The sequence below is a fragment of the Monodelphis domestica genome, chromosome 3, assembly GCF_027887165.1.
Source record: "Monodelphis domestica isolate mMonDom1 chromosome 3, mMonDom1.pri, whole genome shotgun sequence".
NCBI lineage: Eukaryota > Metazoa > Chordata > Mammalia > Didelphimorphia > Didelphidae > Monodelphis > Monodelphis domestica.
Genome location: NC_077229.1, coordinates 65,928,551 through 65,948,869, shown reverse-complemented (window position 1 = coordinate 65,948,869; position 20,319 = coordinate 65,928,551). Strand labels below are relative to the sequence as shown.

The window sequence follows — 20,319 nt, the reverse complement described above, 5'->3', positions numbered from 1 at the left end:
GGTCATTCTGAGTGGAAATTGCAAGGTCTTGTGTGTCCCTGATTGGCATTCCTTTTTATCTAAGTTGTCTTTTTCTGGCTTCTTGTAAGATTTTTTCTTTTGATTGAAAGCTTTGGAATTTGGCTAACTTTCTAGGAGTTGTCTTTTGGGGATTTAGTGTAGAGGGTGTTCTATGAACTCTTTCAATGCCTGTATTGCCCCCTTATTCTAGAATCTCTGGCCAGTTTTCTTTGATGATATCTTGTATTATGATGTCAAGATTACTATTTATTTATGGCTTTTCTGGTAGGCCAATTATTCTCAGATTGTCTCTCTTTCCTCTATATTCCAGGTCTGTCACCTTGTCAGTGAGATATTTTATGTTCTCTTCTAATTTTTTAGTCTTTTGGTTTTGATTTATTAATTCTTGCTCTTTTGCAAGATCATTGTCTTCCAGTTGCCTGATTCTGATCTTTAAAGCCTGGTTTTCCTTTTCAGTTTGTTCTATCCTGCTATTTGAGGCCTCAAGCCCAAGGACTCCCCTTTCCAGCCTTCCAGTGTTTTGGGAGTTAGTGCTCTCAGGTGAAAGGCTTTGGTGGTTTTAGCTAATTCCCAAGACCTGTAGGTGCCCCTTGCTCACCTCAGGGGATCCCTTCGTGGACTCGGTGACTACAGCACGCTAGTTCTGGGTGCCTGAGATCTGTATTCCCCTTGCCTGCCTGCCGGGGTTTCAGGTGTTAGTACTCTCAGGAGAAGGACCTTATCTTTTTCAGGTCCCCACACCTGGGGCTGCCCATTCATTCCTGGGGTGCCCCTCCCTCTCTTGTTGATTCTGGACACTGCTGACTTTAACTCTGTCTCCAGCTGTTTGGTGGGTGTGGGGAGAGTGTGTGAGCTTTTTGTTCCCTTATATTGTGGAGGTGACAGAATCCCTCCTACCTTCAGAGCTTCGCCTTGTTGTGGGGTCTTTCCATTCTTATGAGGATGGTTGTTTTTTTTTTTGGGGAGGGTTTTTTGCAGTTATGTTTGTCATTGGGTCTGAGGAGATGAAGCAAGCTGCATCTACTCTGCAGCCATGCTTACCTGGAAGTCCCTATTGTGATTTAAAGGTATTAATTTCTTCAATATTTTTTTTGCCTCCTTTGCCAATGTGTTGACTTTTTTAAAAATAATTTTTATTTGATCATTTCCAAGCATTATTCATTAGAGATAAGATCATTTTCTTTTCCTCCCCCACACCCCATAGCCGAAGCGTGATACCACTGGGTTTCACATGTGTTCTTGATTCGAACCCATTTCCATGTTGTTGGTATTTGCACTAGGGTGTTCATTTAGAGTCTCTCCTCAGTCATTTCCACTCAGCCCCTGTAGTCAAGCAGTTGCTTTTCATCGGTGTTTTTACTCCCACAATTTATTCTCTGCTTGTGGATAGTGTTTTCTAGATTCCTGCAAGTTGTTCTGGGACATTGCATTGACTCTAATGGAGAAGTCCATTACCTTCGATTGTACCACAGTGTATTAGTCTCTGTGTACAATGTTCTCCTGGTATGCTCCTTTCGCTCTGCATCACTTCCTGGAGGTTGTTCCAGTCTCCATGGAATTCCTCCACTTCATTATTCCTTTTTGCACAATAGTATTCCATCACCAACATATACCACAATTTGTTCAGCCATTCCCCAATTGAAGGGCATCCCCTCATTTCCCAATTTTTGGCCACCACAAAGAGTGCAGCTATGAATATTCTTGTACAAGTCTTTTTCCTCATTATCTCTTTGGGATACAAACCCAGTAGTGCTATGGCTAGATCAGAGGGCAGACAGTCTTCAATCTCCCTTTGGACATAGTTCCACATTGCCCTCCAGAATGGTTGGATCAACTCACAACTCCACCAGCAATGAATTAGTGTCCCTACTTTGCCGCTTCCCCTCCAGCATTCATTACTGTCCATAGCTGTCATGTTAGCCAATCTGCTAGGTGTGAGGTGATACCTCAGAGTTGTTTTGATTTGCATCTCTCTGATTATAAGAGATGTAGAGCACTTTTTCATGTGCTTATTAATAGTTTTGATTTCTTTGGCTGACAACTGCCTGCTCATGTCCCTTACCCATTTATCAATTGGAGAATGGCTTGATTTTTTGTACAATTGATTTAGCTCTTTGTAAATTTGAGTAATTAAACCTTTGTTAGAGGTTTTTATGAATATTGCTTCCCAATTTGTTGCTTTCCTTCTGATTTTAGTTATATTGGTTTTGTTTGTACAAAAGCTTTTTGGTTTGATGTAGTCAAAATTATTTATTTTACATTTTGTGGCTCTTTCTATGTCTTGCGTGGTTTTAAAGTCTTTTACTTCCCAAAGGTCTGACATGTATACTATTCTGTGTTTGCCTAATTTACTTATAGTTTCCTTTTTAAGTTCAAGTCATTCACCCATTTTGCATTCATCATGGTGTAGGGTGTGAGGTGTTGATCCAAATCTAATCTTTCCCATACTGTCTTCCAATTTTCCCAGCAGTTTTTATCGAATTGTGGATTTTTGACCCCAAAGCCGGGATTTTTGGGTTTATCATATATTGTCTTGCTGAGGTCACTTGCCCCAAGTCTATTCCACTGATCCTCCTGTCTCTTAGCCAGTACCAAATTGTTTTGATGACTGCTGCTTTGTAATATAGTTTGAGATCTGGGACTGCAAGGCCCCCTTCCTTTGTATTTTTTTTTCATTATTTCCCTAGATATCGTTGATCCTCAGTTATTCCAAATGAACTTTGTTATGTTTTTTTCTAAATCAGTAAAGACATTTTTTGGAAGTTCTATGGGTATGGCACCAAATAGATAGAAAGTTTGAGTAAGATGGTCATTTTTACTATATTGGCTCGTCCTACCCATGAGCAGTTAATGCTTTTCCAATTGCTCAAGTCTAGTTTTATTTGTGTGGAGAGTGTTTTGTAGTTGTGTTCATATAGTTCCTGTATTTGTCTCGGGAGATAGATTTCTAGGTATTTTATTTTGTCTAAGGTGATTTTGAATGGGATTTCTCTTTCTAGTTTTTGCTGCTGAGCTGTGTTGAAGAGGTATAGAAATGCTGATGACTTATGCGGGTTTATTTTGTATCCTGCAACTTGCTTAGCTTTTTGGTTGATTCTCTAGGATGTGTTGACTTTATTTTTCATGATTTCCTGTATCACTCTCATTACTTCTCCCAAATTTTCTTGGAGCTTCTCTTATTTGATTTCTAAACCTCTTATTGAGCTTCCTCCATTAATTCATTTTTTGGGATTGAGAGCAATCCCTGTTTTTATTGCGAATTTTGGGTTCACCAGCATTGGCTTTGTTTTTTCTGTTACCAAAGTAGCTTTCTCTATTGTGTTTCTTTTTTTCTGTTATTTGCTCATTTCCACCCCTTTCCTTTTCATTTCAAAAGAGGTAGTTAGCCCTTTGATCCAGCTATAGCACTGCTGGGTTTATACCCCAAAGAGATAAGGAAAAAGACTTGAACAAGAATATTCATAGCTGAGCTCTTTGTGGTGGCAAAAAAAATTGGAAAATGAAGGGATGCCCTCCATTTGGGAATAGTTGAACAAATTGTGGTATATGTTGGAGATGGAATGCTATTGTGCTCAAAGGAATAGTGAACTGGAGGAATTCCCTGTGAACTGGTATGACCTCCAGGATTGATGTAAGAGTGAGGAGAACAGAACCAGGAGAACATTGTACACAGAGACTGATACACTGTGGTACGATCAAATATTATGGACTTCTCTATTACCAGCAATGCAATGATTGAAAACAATTCGGTAGGATTTATGAAAAAAAACCATTATCTATATTCAGAGGAAAAACTGTGGGAGCAGAAGCACAGAAGAAAAACAATTGCTTGACCATATGGGTCAATGGGGATATGATTGGTGATGTAGACTCTAAATTATCACCCTAGTGTAAACATCAATAATATGGAAATAGGTTTTGATCAAGGACACCTGTAAAACCCAGTGGAATTTCACGCTGACTACAGGAGGGAGGGTGTGAGGGATGTGAGGGAAAGAACGTGATTCATGTAACCAGGGAAAAATATTCTAAATTAACTAATTAAATAAAATTTAAAAAAATAAAGAGACTGTTAAACTTGGAATCTGTACCTGTGGTGAATGGAGCACTGTTCTCAGTTTCAGGTTCTTTGTACAGCTGCCTTCAGAGTATACTCTCTGGGGATCTATCTTCTTTCAGTTCTTCAGATGTGGTATCTTGCAAACAAAGGTGTTTTTAATAGCCTTCTGATCTAAATTCTGGCTTCTGAGTAACCCCAGTCATTTTCCTCCACTTTGAAATGTGACCAGGGAGAGTCTGCTGCTCCCCTGTAGCTACAAGCACTCCTGTCTGCTAGCACTCCTCCACCTTGAGATCTCCCCCACAGACTGGGATCTGTTTCTGAATATGAGCAATGCAACAAGAAAATCGCCTGCATTGTAAGCAAAGGGATTCCTGTAATCTCCTTCTGAGCAACTGTCTGATCTCTCACCCCCTTATTGACTGGGGATGAATGCTCCAGAAGCCTTTCCTGTTGCTTCAGTTGTGGGTGAATCCTTTTGGCTTGATGGGGTCTGCCCTGGTGCACTGTGCTCTACTTCCACCTCCACCTCTGTACACATCATCTGTCCTGCCGGTCTTTAAAGTCGTTTTGTGCTGGAAAATCATTTGTTTGTCTTTTTTGTGTGACATACTCTTCCAGAATTCATTTTAGGACATTGTATCAGGTTTTTGGGTGCAATTTGATAGAGATCAGATGAGGGATGTGTATCTTCTCCACCATCTTGGCTCTGCCCTTGGCTTCTATTCTTATAAATTTCAATTATTGGAAATAGGAAATGAGACCCTTATCAGAAGAATATGAAGCAAAGATTTTTTCTCTCCAGTTACTCATTTCCCTTCTCATTTTACCTACATTGGTTTTGTTTTGGAGGAAAAACTAAATTTAAGTTGGCAACACGTGGTCCATTTAAACTTGCTGTCCTATCTATCCCTCATGTGAACATGAACTGTCCCTCTAGAGGTCCATTAAAATGAAAGAATCAATTTTCCTGATAACTCTCATTTCTTTATATCACCTTTTAGGTAGCTAACTCATATACCCAATTTGGAGTTTACTTTGTTATGTCAAGCAAGATATCAGTCTATCCCTAGTTTCTCCCGGACTAATTTTCAGTATTACAAGCAATTTTTGTCAAGTAATGAGTTCTTGCTCTTGAAACTGGATTAACCTCCTCATTTTACATGTGAAGAAACTAAGGCAAAAACATAGGATATGGCAGGGCCATGATTTGAATACAAGTCTTCTGACTCCCAAGTCCACAATTTTTAATACTGCCAGAAAAAAGGACAGTAGAGGTATCCTCAGTTTTCCTCTGAGGAAGGACTAGAACAGTGACACCTGGAATAATGGTCATGATCATGATAATTTTCACCACAATAACTAGCATTTAGATAGATCTTTAAGGTTTACAAAACATTTTTTCTCATTTGAATAACATTTGTAAGGCTCAGACAATTGGGTATCTTTCCCTTCTGTACAGCAGCAGGGAGCTTCAACTCGAAGACCTTCACCATCAACTTCACCATCACCAACATGTTTTACAAAACCAAGATGGGTCAAAGGGGTTCCAGCACATTCCGTGTTGCTGAATTTGTCCTGCAGCACCTGGTGAGACCCGCCCTCCCCTCCCCCTCTTCCTCCTTGCTTCCATGCTGCCTTCCTCATCCCTGGGTATACAGACTTCCTCTAGCCAAGTACTCAGAAGTTCCCTTCTCTCTTTTTGTTTCCAGTTCAAGGTATTGTTTGAAAGAAGCAGCCTTGGCTCTCAGTATTCTGGATGCAGTGTGACCTTGCTGAGGTGAGAATCTTGAAAGCTCAAATAGCAGGGACCATAACATTCCCATTTGACAAAGATCACACACAGGCTGCTTCTTCTTCCCAATAACAATTCCTTCTTTTCCAAGCTGTAAAGGATTAACCCCTCCCCCAACCAACAAGCCATTAGAAATATTGTGGGCACCTTCTACCCTTTCCCTGGTGGAGAAAAACTTCTTTTCCCATAAGTCTTCCAAAGACAAGGTTGTAAATTTAATCGCTTTAACTTTATAACTCCACGTGAAAGAAATAACAAAGGAGGCACAAACAGAGTGCTTAGAAAATAATTGATTAGATCATATCAACATTCACTGTCTCTATAATCATAGGATTATAGAATGGAAGCTTAAAGAGATAGTAAGGCCATAAGGACCACTCTCTTCATTTACAGATGAAATAACGAAGACCCAAGGAGATTCCAGTGACTTTTCCAAGATCATAGATACTGTCAGATCCAGAATTTGAACACACAGTCCCTTTGATTTTAAATCCAGTGGTCTTTCTACTACTCTAAAGAAATTACTGAAAGTAATATGATCCCATACACACTTGTAAATATAGATGTGACTGAATTTACACAGCACTGCCAATTTCATTGCAGCAGATCAGAGTGCTGAGCTTTCGATCAGGAAGACCTTAGTTCAAATTCTCTCTGAGACTCTTAGCAGCTGTGTGACCCTCAGCAAGTCACATAACTTGTCTTAGTCTCAATTTCTTCATCTTTAAAATGAGAAGGTTGGTTTTGATGTCTTCCAGTGCCCTTTTCAACTCTCAAACTACAATTCTCTCCAAACCATTGTTCAAAGTGGGTCACTTCTTTCAAATGTGTTTTCTGAATAACTAAATTTCATTAATTAAACCACTGGTGTCAAACTCAAAAGGAAACAGGGGCCACTAAATTGTACATCAACATCCCTGGCTCCTGCATATTGACTCATAAAACTATCCATATTTATATATTTCATCATCAACACTTTAAAATTAGAGAGGAACTACTACACTTTAGTCTTGTTCAGGTGATTTTTCAGGAAGGGCCATGTTTGATATCTCTTGTCTAAATCATCAACTTCTAGGTCTATGAATAATGGGAAAGCAACAGGAGTGGAGGTTATATGTTCTTATCAGGAATTTTTCTCCATCCCTGTCTTGGACAAGAAGAAGATTTACCAAGAGCTGAGTCAACAGACTAATGGAATAACAAGGCTCGGAGGTTATATTCTAGATGAGGAAAGCCTCTATGTGGATGGTGAGTAGCCTAAATTGGGACATATATCTTTATTTCTCTAGGTGGTTCCATTTCCAGAAAACAACCCACCTGCCCCAAAATATTCTTACCTTTTAGACCACCTTCATCTTCATGATTTTTTTCTATCCCTCCTGGTAGGCTGGCCTTCAAATTGGCGACAAAATATAGAGATATGGGGGTTTACTTCTAAAGATCATAAGTGGCTGGATTTTTCTTAGGCTCCTTAAACAAAGATGTATGCCATCAATCTCCCTCTTGATTGAGGAAGTTCCTTGAATGATAAAGTGCCATTTTACCAACCCTGTGGGCCCCAGAACATCTCTCCAATGCTTCCTTCAATTTTTGCCCAGATACCCTACTGAAAGATTTATGTGTATTCTCTCTCTCTTCCTCCCTCCCTGCTCATCTCTCTCCTCTTCCCTCAACCATTACTTTTCCTTCTCATTTCATTTCTCCTTCATATTTTCTCTCTTTTTTATTCTTCTCTTTTCTCTATTTCCCCTCTCCCCTTGTCTTCACTTCTCTTCTGTCCAATTCTCTTCCATTCTGTTCTCTTCTCCTCTCCTCTCCCCTCCTTTCATATCTGTTTCACTGACTTCTTCCTTCCCTTCTTTTTCTCTTCCCTCCCCTTAATCTCTCCTCTCCTTCCCTCTGAATTTCTTTCTTCCTTCTCTTTTTCTTCTCTCCTCCCCAACTATAGGGTATAACCCCCAGATGCCAACTCCCTCCACAAACAGTGAGTTTTCCATTTCTTAATTTCTCTATTTTCTGGGAGATTACAATGAAAAGTATATTTTGAGCTTTTTTTGGAAGGAGGGGAATAGGACAGAGGGGAAAAATGGGTTTGGGAGTTCAGAATGAGGTATACTTTTAGAAATGGCCAACATAAAGAGACCTTCTTTACTCATCTAGGCATGTGGGTTATTTTGCTACTCTAAACATATCTAAATTGTTCAAAAAATTAAAAAATTAACCCAACAGGACTTGGAAAGCAGGTTACCTCTATCCCCTTCTTATTCAATATTTAGAGTCAAACCTTGTGGTCTTTATAACCTTGGTACACAGAAGGCATCTCCAAGCATTTCAGGGATACTTGTGCCCATCCTCCATGATCTTCATTCAGTAATGTTGGCCAATGTTTTTCTTTTTTTTTAAATTCAATTAAAAAAATTTTTTTTGTTACAATACTCACTTTATTTCCCTTCCTCCCCTCCACTCACCCTTTTCCTGCAGGCAACTTGCAATTTCATTCAGTATTACTTGTGTCCTTGATCAGAACCTATTTCCATGTTGTTGTTTGCACTAGGATTTGCAGGTGTTTGCAGAACCTATTTCCATGTTTTTGTTTGCACTAGGATGTTCATTTAGATTCTATATCCCCAACCATATCCCTTTGACCCATGTATTCAAGCAATTGTTGTTCTTTGGTGTTTTTACACCCACAGTGTTTCCTCTGAATGTGGATACTGGTTTTCCTCAAAGGTTCCTCTGAGTTGTTCAGGGTCATTGCATTGCCACTAATGGAGAAGTCCATTACATTTGATTGTACCACAGTGTACATTGTACACGGTGTCTCTATGTATAATGTTTTCCTGGTTCTACTCCTCTCACTTTGCATCAATTCCTGGAGGTTTATCCAGTCCCCATGGACATGCTATTCCTTTCAGCATTTTATGGGTGAGTTCATTCCATTCTCATTCAGAGTTATGAGTACCAGCTGTGTATTTCACAGCATTTTGATTTCTACTCCTAGTCCTGCCTTTTCTTCTTTCACTATTTCCTTCTACACCAATGATTTTTTTAATCAGTCCCATTAGTTCCCACCCTCATTTTATTTCCTTTTCTACCCTCTCCCTCTTTATTACCCCCCTTATTTTTTACTGTCTTTTTAAAAATACCCCTCACCATCTCTCTCCCTTATACTGCTTCCCTCACCACCAGTCTGTTTGTTGCCCTTCTACTCCCCTATAGGGCACGAATCTATTCTCTGGCCCAATGCATTGGATAACAATCCCTCTTTAGGTCAATTTCAATGCACGTAAGATTAGAGTATTTCCTATCTCCAACCTTTTTACCCTTCCAGTGTATTGATGTTTTCCCTCCTCCCACCATGAGCTTCTTTGTGACATGTAAGTTTATTATTCCCTTTTGTTTCTTTTCCCATTTTTTAATATTAACCTCTTTTTAGCTGTATTTGTATATATATACACACATGTGTATGTATTTATGCATACATGTATCTATATACCTATTTATGTCTTGCTGTTTCATCCTATACAGTTTGTCACTGTTCCCTCTAAGTGTCGTTCTTCTAGCTTCCAGGGAGATAACAACAGTTTTTTAAGATTTACCAATGACCTCTTTTCTTATAGGGATATATCATTTTAACTTATTGAGTCTCTTAAAAAAAGGTTTGTTGTTGTTGTTCTTTTTCCCTCTTTTTTAATTACATTTTGATGATTCTCTTGAGTTCTGTGCTTGGACACCAAATTTTCTGATGAGGTCTGATCTTTTCTTTACAAATTCTTGGAATTCTTCTACTTTGTTGTATAACCATACTTTCCCCTGTAAGAATATAGTCAATTTTGCTGGGTAGTTGATTCTTGGTTGTAGACCTAGTTCTCTTGCTGTCCAGAATATCATATTCCATGCCTTTCAGTCCTTCAGTGTAGATGCAGCCATATCCTGTGTTATCCTCACTGTGGTTCCATGGTATCTGAATGACTTCTTCTTGGCAACTTGTAATATCTTTTCTTTGGTCTGATAGTTCTTGAATTTGGCTATAACATTCTTGGGTGTTGTCAGTTGGGGATTAAGTAGAGGAGGTGATCTGTGTATTCTTTCAATCTCTACTTTTCCCTCTTGTTCTTCAATAATTTCCTGTAGTATTACGTTCAGTCTTTTTCTTTTGTCATGGTCTTCTGGTAGACCAATGATTCATAAATTTTCTCTCCCTGAAGGATAATGATTCATAAATTTTCTCTCCCTGAAGGATTTTCTCAATCTTCTGTTTTGTGAATGAGATGCTTCACATTTTCCTCAATTTTTTCATACTTTTGGTTTGGTTTTATAGTGTCCTGCTGCCTTGTGAGGTCACTTAATTCTAGTTGTTGTATTTGTTCTTAAAGACTGAAATTCATCCCTGGCTTTTTAATCATCCTTCTCCTTCTGGTCTGATTTTCTTTGGAGGTCATCTTCCATCCTCTGTGCCTCATCTCTCATCTTCTTTGCCTCATCTCTCATCTTCTTTGCCTCATATTTCATCTCTTTTGCCTCATTTTCAAGCTGGTTGATTTTGGCTTTCAGGACACTATTTTCTGTTTCCAGATGACTTATCTTAGTTTTTAAGTTCTTTTCCTAATTGTCTTCAGCCTCTCTTAATTGTGTTTTGAATTTCATTTTGAGTTTTTCCAAAGCCTATATCTAATTCACTTGGATTTCTGATTTATCATTTTCTGATCGCTCCTCCTCTGTTCCCATTTGCTCTTTGTTTGTTGCCTATATAGAAGCTGTCTATTGTAATTTATTTCTTCCTTTTCTGTTTGCTCATATTTACCCCTTCTTTACTCCCAGTATTTGTCTGTGCTCTTGATCCTCTGATTTTTTGGTTTTGGGGTTTTCTGTCAGTCTCCCCTCTTGGAACTTTGATAGATGATCTCTCCATGCAGTCTGTGGGGGAAGGGTGTTGGAGCTTGGGCTTCTCTGACGACTGAAGAATTTTGATGGGATTAAGTTTAGCTGGGTTGGCCTGGATGTGCTCTGAGGCCAAAACTTCCTGGAAGTTTGGAGCAATATGGAGGGTCTCCACCTCTGTGACCAGGCTGCCAGCTCTGAAATCCCTCTCCAGCTCCTTCTCCACTGCCTGTGTTCCATGCTCTGAACCTGGCATAGCCCTGCCCGCAAAGTCCACTCTCCAGACAAGTGCCTTTGCCCGCCCAGAGGTTCCTGCTGCTGCTGGAGGCTTAGTGCTCTAGGTTGTGGGGAGGTGTCCTGGGACCTTCCTTCTGCCTTCCCCTTAAACCCAAGTGTTCTTGAATTCTGGCTTTTGGGGGGCATACTTTTTGTATTGAATCCAGCTTGAGGATTTCTTGGCTCTGTCTTGTTTTTAGGTTTGATTTTCGGTCCCTTAGGAGCAATCAATTTGTGATCTGTAAAGGAAGGGTTTTCAGAGGTCTGACCTTTTGCTGCTTCTAAGCCACCATCTTGACTCTGCCCCCAGAAATGGCCAATGTTTTCAATAAAAATGTTTTCACTCTTCCCTACTTCAATAATTACACTCTTGAACCCTGTCTCTTGTTCAATCATTATTATCCTCTGGGGCTGAAGATAGGACATAAGTATAAATATAAATGTAAATATAAATAAATATAAAGCAGAAAATGGGAGAGGATGGGAGAAATGCATGTGTAGGTGTCTGGTATGACAAAGAATGTAATAATCCTTTCTCACAGGGACCCTGTATTCTAACAAGGGTGACAACAACTCCAGAGATAAATCTAGGTAGAATAAAAACAAAGAATGTCTGACCCCTTTAGCAATAGCTGACACTGTCTTTGTGTTACAGACAGATCTGTCCCACTCCCACTGAGTCACATTTTTCTTCTGCTAAATTCTTAAATTTTCTAAGGAAAGAAAGATGCTTCACTTTGACCTTTTGCTGGCTCTGCCACTGCCAAATTTGATCTGAGGTGTTATTTTATATTCTTAGGATGGAAACATTAGGAGGCTTCAGCTGGGTAGCTGTTGCTAATCTATCATCTTGCCTCCAGCTTATTCACATAATTCTACTTTGTAATGTATGGATTCATACTATTTTATAATTCTATAGTTATTTTGAATGGGTTTTGTTTTTCTATAACTTCCTGCTTGATATTTGTTGGTAAAACACAAACAATTGTGGATTATTCTGTTTTTTAAAATATCTCAAGACTTAGTTGAATATTTTAATTGTTTAAATTAATTTTAGTTGATTCTGTAGGGTTCTTTAAGCAGGCCATCATATCATCTGCAAATACTGATCACCCCCCCCCAAATACATATTTCTTCAAAGTATTACTGTAGCTTCCATTTCTAGAATTATTTGTAACATTAATGGTGTTAATAGATTTCCTAATTTTACTCCTCAGAATTTCATTGGACAGACCCTTAAAATTTCTCTGCTATATATATTGCTGACTCTTCATCTTAGCTAAATGCTATTTACCTCCCATCTTTATGCTTGACCTTCAGTTCACTGAGCTACCCAGCTGCCCCTGAGTGGAACATCTTTTAAACATGTGACTGTAATTATTTTGCTAATTCTTTATTTAGCATTTTTTTGTATCAGAAGGGATAGTATGCATAGTCTTGAATTTTCTTTCCTTTCCTTTGTCTTTCCCTTTTGTAGGTATCAAGACTTTGTAATAATAATAGTTTCAATAGAATTGCATATTTCTGATAATAGTTTATGTAATATTGGGATTTATTTTTTCTTTGAAAGTTTGATAGAATTTACTTGCAATTTTATCACTAGAAATTAAAGAAAATTATTGAGAGAATAGCAGGAATGGCTTCACAGAAAGATGACATTAAAACTCCAATTTTAACAAAATTGGATAAATTTAATCATTTCATAGTGGAGTACATGAATGGCTCATTCCACACGTAGAAAAAAAAGTGTGAGGATTCTTTTTGGCACCATAAGAATTTAACAACTTTATAACCATTTAACCCCTTTCAATTTCCTGTTGGGTGAGAAAAGGGAAGGAAAAATATTGGTTATTAAATAAGTAATAAGTAGGTAGAACCCATTTCTCATCACTGGAGTATTCTAGAAGAAGAATATACAAATATGGAAGGAGTTGGGGGAACAGGCATCACTTGAACTTCACTCTCCTCTGAATAGACAAAGGAGGGTTGAATACTTATTCCCATCTCCTGAAACCCCAACACAGAATTGTGCCTTTGCATTCAACTCAGCAGGGAAAGAGGGAGAGACAGAAAAAAGAGATAGAGTTCTCCTGGTTCTGCTCCCTTCGCTCTGCATCAATTCCTGGAGGTTGTTCCAGTTCCCATGGAATTCTTCCACGTTATTATTATTCCTTTGAGCACAATAGTATTCCATCACCAACATATACCACAATTTGTTCAGCCGTTCCCCAATTGAAGGGCTTCCCCTCATTTTCTAATTGTTGGCTACCACATAAAGCGCAGCTATAAATATTTTTGTACATGTCTTTTTCCTTATTATCTCTTTGGGGTACAACCCCAGCAGTGTTATGGCTAGATCAAAGGATAGACAGTCTTTTAGCACCCTTTGGGCATAGTTCCAAATTGCCCTCTGGAATGTTTGGATCAATTCACAACTCCACCAGCAATGCATTAATGTCCCAATTTTGCAACACCCCCTCCTGCATTCATTACTTTCCTTTGCTTAGCCAATCTGCTAGGTGTGAGGTAGAAGGTGGCACGGTAGCTACTTCAAGGATCAATAAAGGAGCTGAAAAAAGCTCATCCATTCCCTTTCCTACAAATCGAGAAGATATTCCAAATGCTTCTGAGGCTATGACTCCCAGAGGAACAAGCCCTTCCTCTCCGTGGCCAACAGTGATCACAGAGACTTCTTTTCATTACTGGATTGGGTTTAGGTCTGGATGCTGTTAACCAGCCTGAGCTGTCTGAAGTACAAAGTCCACTAATCATCACTGAAGTCTCCCAGAAGAGTGATGCAGGATTCCCATTTTCTTCTACTGCAATTGAGGTGACTAGAGCAATGACCATAACAGCTTCCACTCTGAGCTCAGGATTGGGTGAGAGCCAGTCTTCCATAGGCACCATTTCAGGAACAGAGGCCATCAGAGACTCTCCCACCTTGTTCTCTCATTTGGAAGGCACTGGAACACATGCCACTAGTCCTGAGATTCCATTGATCAATGGACAAGCACAGTCCACTCTGCCAACAGAGACATTATTTGAAATGGGCACCAGCTCACTTACTTTTGTTTCCAAAATGACTTCTGAAGTCACTGCTTCAGCAGCAAGGATGAGTCTTCAAGTGTTTGGCAGTCAAAGCATGTCTATCCTGGAGGCGAATGATGCCCTAGCAGTAGGCACTGGCCCTGCTGTGACCTTTCATTCTCCAATGTCAAGGGGCACAGCTTTTAACAGTATGGATGTAGATGTGGAAACTGTGTCAAGATTAGCTCCATGGTCAGTCAGCTCCTCATCACAAGTAGAAGCCAGTTTTCCAAATTTGGTTTCGACCACAGGAGATGGACCCTCCTTGGGAAGAGAACCTCACAATTGCATCCATGAATCTCTGAGCCCAGGGCCAGGCTCCTTTCCTGCTTTAAGACCCCCCATGACCTGGACAAGCACAGCTTCCCTTGACACTGCTACTTCATTGGAGGACCCAGGGCCAACCTGCCTGACTCCAGAGACTGAGAGAAACCCACAGGCAACACCAACTCCAGCTATCACCCTGCCTCCAGCCAGCACACTGGAAGTTTGCACAACTAAATAAACTTCCCAGGGAGGGAATTGGGGTGTGGCTAGGAGGAAATGGGGAGTGTCTGTCCAGGGAGAGTCAGTTTGTGCCTTTCTAAGGAGAAGGGTCTTCCTCCTAGGTCCTTCCTCTTTTTAGCCTTCCAATGGGCCACTGTAGGGACTTTTTCTTGGCTCTATATCTGTTGAATTAGTGTCATCTCTCCAGGCTCCTTTATCTCGCTGCAAGGGCAGATTCACAATCCTTGTGCTAAAGTGGTTCTCCTCTTCTTATTGATGGATTCTGATTCCACTAAATCAAACATATATGGAGGTTGTCCATCAGTGAGTCCGTGCTTTGAAGGGGAAATTTTTTTTATTCATTCTATGACAGAAAGTCAGAGAAGCCATGTATTTTTGGTCTCAGCAGTTAGTAGCAACAATGTACTTTCCTTTGGGAGTCCACTAATAAGGATTTGACTGAGCTCTGTGTTCTCCCCTCCTCTCTTCCTGTAGCTGGTGATGCTGTGGTGGGGCCAGTCACACCAGCCCAAGGTCATGGAGCACCAAGACTCACAGTAGCACTGATAAGGAGTCCCCTGACTCCTGTGTCTACTATTATTCCCACAGGTAAGGTACCTCCTCTCTGTCTCTGTGTTGGAAGTTTACCCTTTTTAGGGCCTTGTTTCCCAGTCTTACAGAGGAAACATGAAATTATTTTAGAGATCAATCCTCAAGAACTCTTCTGAACCTCTGATTCTTTTCTATGTACAGCCTGGAGAAGAGGAGTTTTAGAGGTAGGAGTGAGGTTCCCACTGCTAAGGTCTTTAAATAATAAATCTTAGGCATGAAGTTGGAAAGAACCTTAAGAAGTATCAGGTATTGTGTATAGCCTCTCATTTTACAGATATGGAGACTGAGGCCTAGAGAAATAAAGTAATTAGCTCAGGGTAATTGGATATGACTGGAAGGGATGCTCAATGGCCATCTAGCTGTACCCATCCTTTTATATATGGGAAAACTTAGGCCCAGATAGGTTAAGTGGCATGCTCCAGGACACAAAAGTAGAAAGAATCAGAGGTGAGATTTGAATCTAGGATGTCTTCTTCCAGAGTCATTGTTCTTTCCACTCTATTATGTAGTACTTCAAGGTCAAGAAGAGAGTTCAGGCCTAGCACCTCCCACTGAATGGCTAAGGCTCTTTCCACTTCAGGGAAGGTTCCTTCTATGAACTCTCCAAGGGTAGAGAATCTGTTTTTAAATTTTTATATTTATATCCTCAGTATTTAGGACAGGGCTGAAAACACAATAATCACTTAATCAATGGTAATTGATTGATTGCTTTGATCTAATGGGTACATTGGTGAAATCTAGTTTATTAGAAAAAATTGTCTTCAAAACTTATCTCTTAGACCTACCAAGTGTTTTGTTTTCCTATGGAAAAGAGAAGGGGAAGGGATTAAGCATAATGTAGCACCTACTATATGACAGGCATCATGACTAAGCATTTTTTAGAAATATTTCATTTAAATCATATAACAAACCTAAGAGTTTGGTGTTATAGTTAGCCCCATTTTTCAGATGAGGAAAACAGTGGCAAGCAATGACTGACTGATTGACCTTCCCAGGATCATACGGCTAATAAGGTCTTAGATTAGACTTGAACTGGGGTCTTCCTGACTCCAGACTCAGCACTCTCTCCACTTTGTCATTTAGTTACTTCTATGGTCCAAGCCACAGAGGTCCTAGTGTCAATTGACAGGAATGGAGATAGACCCAAAGGCTCTGCTCTAGAGCAATGAACTTTGGGTATGGTGAATGATGCAGATATGGGCAAGTCACTTCTCACATCTCTGTGAGCCTTGACTTCCTCATCTGCAAAAGAGGATAATAGTTGTAGGAACTTCCCTTTCTCATAAGTTTCCATGACCTTCTTCCTTACCTTTGCATAATAATTCACTTGGACCTTTGATGATGAATCACACTTGGGCCCACTCTTTTAGTGCCAAATCCCAGGGATTTACCTCTCAGTCTTATCCTTTCTGAGGCATTGTTTTCCATCCAGGGATGCTTCATGGTCCCTAGATTATGGATTGGTTCCTACACATTAGCTCTGTGATTCCTTTGACATGGTCCTGCTATGCTATGTCCTCTGAGTTTTTCCAAGAACTCCTGTAGCCAGGAGATCCTGGAATTATTCAGTGGTCAGAACTGGAAAACTGGACCTTTCTGATGTCATTGTCTCCACATAGCTCCTGGAAGCCCATCAACTTGGTGGAGGAGGTCAAGTTTGGAGCTGTAGGTGTGGTTAGAGATGAGGATGAGGAGACAAATACCTCTAGATGATCTTATGTGAGGAATGGGGGCAGACCATCAAGCCATTTTCTGGACAAGAAACTTCAAGGAAGGGAAATGTGTCCCATGTACCATAACATCCCATGAGCATCCTTTTATTCATCTGTGACTGCTTTTCCTCTTTGAATTAACTTATTGGTAGTAAGCCAATCTGAACAAGGCGTGTTCAGGTATCTATTTCCAATAGAAAATCACCTATGCTATTAGAGAAGCTGTATGTCATTCAGCATTGCTAAGAAATCAGGTCATGTAGCTTAATAGCCTCTGATTGTTGCTTTTTGTCTTTTAAAACTTTGACTTTAATAAAATACTAATTTAAGTCAAAGATATTATATTTTCCCAATTACATCTAGTAACAATTTTCAATATACAATTTCTGAAATTATAATTTCAAAATTGTCTCTCCCCTTCCCTTCTGTTGTCCTGCCTCTTGGAGGAGATGTAAGTAATTTGAAATAGATTATACATGTATTATCATATAAAACATATGTCTGTATTGTTCATTATACTAAGAGAACATTCATATAAAACCAGAACCGTAAAATAAAACTGTTCATAAACAAATGTGAAAATGAGTATGCTTTGATTTGCAACTGAATCCCATATTGCTTTCTGTAGAGGTGGAAAATAATCCTTATCCAAAGTCCTTCAAACCTGTCCCAGATTGCTGTCTTTCTGAGAGTAGCTTAGTCCTTCACAGTTGATCACCTTAGAATATTTCTGTTACTGTGTACAATATTCTCCTTGTTCTGCTGATTTCACTCTGCATCAGTTCATAAAGATCTTCCATTATTTTTCTGAAATTATGCTATATATCATTTCTTATAGCATAATAATATGCCATTACCACCATATACCCATTCAGCCACTTCACAATTGAAAGATATTTCCTCAATTTCCAATTCTTTACCACCATACAAAGAGCCACTATAAATATCTTTTTTTGTACAAATTTTTTTGTACTTTTTATTATCTTGTTTAGATACAGACCCAGTAGTGGTATTATGGGATTAAGGACTATGCACCAATTTTATAGCTCTTAGGGCCTCCTTCCAAATTGCTCTCCAGAATGGTTGACTCACTTCAGAAACCCCAACAACAATGCATTAGTGTCCTAATTTTGCCATATACTCTCCAAAATTTATCACTGTCTTTTAATGTCACCTGGACCAATTTGATAGGTGTGACGTGGTACCTTGGGATTGTTTTAACTTGCATTTCTGAAATCTAAAGTAATTTAGAACATTTTCCCAGATGATTGGTGATCGCTTTGATTTCTACACCTGAAAATTGCTTTTTCACATCCTTTGACCAGTTGCCAAATTGGGGAATTACTTGTTTTCTTATAAATTTGAGAAATGAGACCTTTATCACAGAAACGTGTTATAAAAAATTTCCCCCAGTTTGTAGTTCCCCTTTAATCTTGGTTCCATTAGTTTTGTTTGTACAAAAGCTTTTAAAAATTCAATTGAAAATTATTTTATATCCGATTATGCTCTCTGTTTATTGTTTAGTCATAAATTCTACCCTTTTCCTTTGGAGAGCTTGAAGGTAAACTATTTGATTTCCCTAATTTAGTTATGGTATCACTCATATCTAAATTATATACCCATTTTGACTATATCTTGATATAGGGTGTGAGATACTAGTCAATACCTAGTTCTTGCCATAAACTTTAATTTTTAAAAAATTATCTTTTTTACTTATAGGTAGAAAAAAATTTCAATTTTCAAATTTATTTTATTTAAACAATGTTTCCCATGTTTAGATATTTCATTTTCTTTCCTCCCCTCTTCCTTCCCCATCCCAGATCCAATAAGCACTTCCACTAGGTTATATAGATGTTATCATTGATAAATACTTCCATATTATTCATTTTTGCAATAGAGTAATAGAATAAAACTCCAAACCACAATCACATATCCATATAAACAAATAATTAGTCATTTGTTTTTCTTCTGTGTTTCTATTGCCACACTTCTTTCTCTTGATGCAGAGGGCATTGGGATTATCTTGTATTAGCAAAATCCATTACATTGGATTGTTCCATAATGTTTCACTTTCTGTGTATAATGTTCTCTTGGTTCTGCTCATTTCACTCTTCATAAGTTCCTGGAGGTTCTTCCAGTTGATATAGAAATCCTCCAGTTCATCATTCCTTACAGCATAAGTAGTATTCTATCACAAAACATACCACAGTTTGTTCAGCCATTCCCCAATTGAAGGATGACCCCCTACATTTTCCAATTTTTGTCACAAAAAACACATCAATGAATACTTTCGCACAAACATTTTTAATTTTTATCTCTTTAGGGTACCAACCCAGTAGTGGTATTTCTATATCACAGGGTATGCATTTTTTAAAGCTCTTTGGGCATAGTTTCAAATTACCTTCCAGAATGGTTGGATCAATTCACAACTCCATCAGCAGTGCATTACCATCCCAATCTTGCCACACCCCCTTCAACACTTATTATTTTCCTTTACTGTCATATTGGCCAGCCTGTTCAGTGCAATGTGTTACTTCAGTGTTGTTTTGTGCATTTCTTTAATTGTGAGGGTTTTAGAACACTTTTAATATACTTATTGATAGTTTTGATTTATTTATCTGAAATCTGTCTATTCATATCTCTTGACCATTTGTCAATTGAAGAATGGCTTGACTTTTTGTATAATTGATTTAGCTCCTCATAAATTTTCTAAATCATTTGATTTTTCAATAAGAAGCTTCATATTTTCCTGTTTCTTTTTTTTTTATTCCTTTGATTCTGCTTTATTTTTTCTTGATTTCTCATGAAATCATTCATTTCTAGTTTCTGAATTCTAACTTTATGGCCTGATTTTCCTTCAGCAACTTTTGGGTCTCCTTTTTAAATTTTTTCTTGCATTGCTTTCATTTCTCTTTACCACATTTCCTTTGCTTTTTAAAGTTTTTGGGAAGTCTTTTTTGAGCTCTTCCAGAATGTGCTCAATCCATTGTTTTCCTTTGGATGTTAGGTATGTTTGCTTTACTTTCACTGTCCCCTTCTGTGTCTGTACCTTGCTCTTTGTCTCTATAAAAACTCTTTAGAGTTGGGTGCTTTTTTGCTGATGTTCTCATTTTCCCTATCTATAAATAGGCTCTATTTTTTGGGGAAGTTGAGGTGCCCTCTTAAACTTCAGTCCTTCCTTCATGATATTCTCAGTTTATTTTCTGGGTTTTGGACAATTTCATTTCTTGGAGGATGGTGTGATAGCTCATGTGCTGAGAGCTCTGAGAGCCCCCTCCACCCTGCTGATCCAATTGACCCTTGAGATGCTGATAGGTTGCCTTAGGCTTAGGTGTAAGCTTTTGCAGTCTGATCAAATTCCAGCCCTAGGTTTAGTCTCAAGTGTTTGG

The 20,319-nt window shown here is 38.8% G+C and overlaps 1 protein-coding gene across 1 annotated transcript in view; it reads left to right on the top strand.

The window, feature by feature from the left end:
- The window catches only part of LOC103099832 (mucin-16-like), a 136,364-nt gene that overhangs the window by 66,948 nt on the left and 49,097 nt on the right, over window positions 1-20,319 (top strand). The window contains exons 13-17 of the mRNA XM_056820961.1: window positions 5,544-5,671; window positions 5,794-5,861; window positions 6,952-7,124; window positions 7,825-7,860; window positions 15,102-15,215. Of these exons, the coding sequence (XP_056676939.1) occupies window positions 5,544-5,671; window positions 5,794-5,861; window positions 6,952-7,124; window positions 7,825-7,860; window positions 15,102-15,215 (519 nt within the window). The remainder of the gene's footprint in view (window positions 1-5,543; window positions 5,672-5,793; window positions 5,862-6,951; window positions 7,125-7,824; window positions 7,861-15,101; window positions 15,216-20,319) is intronic.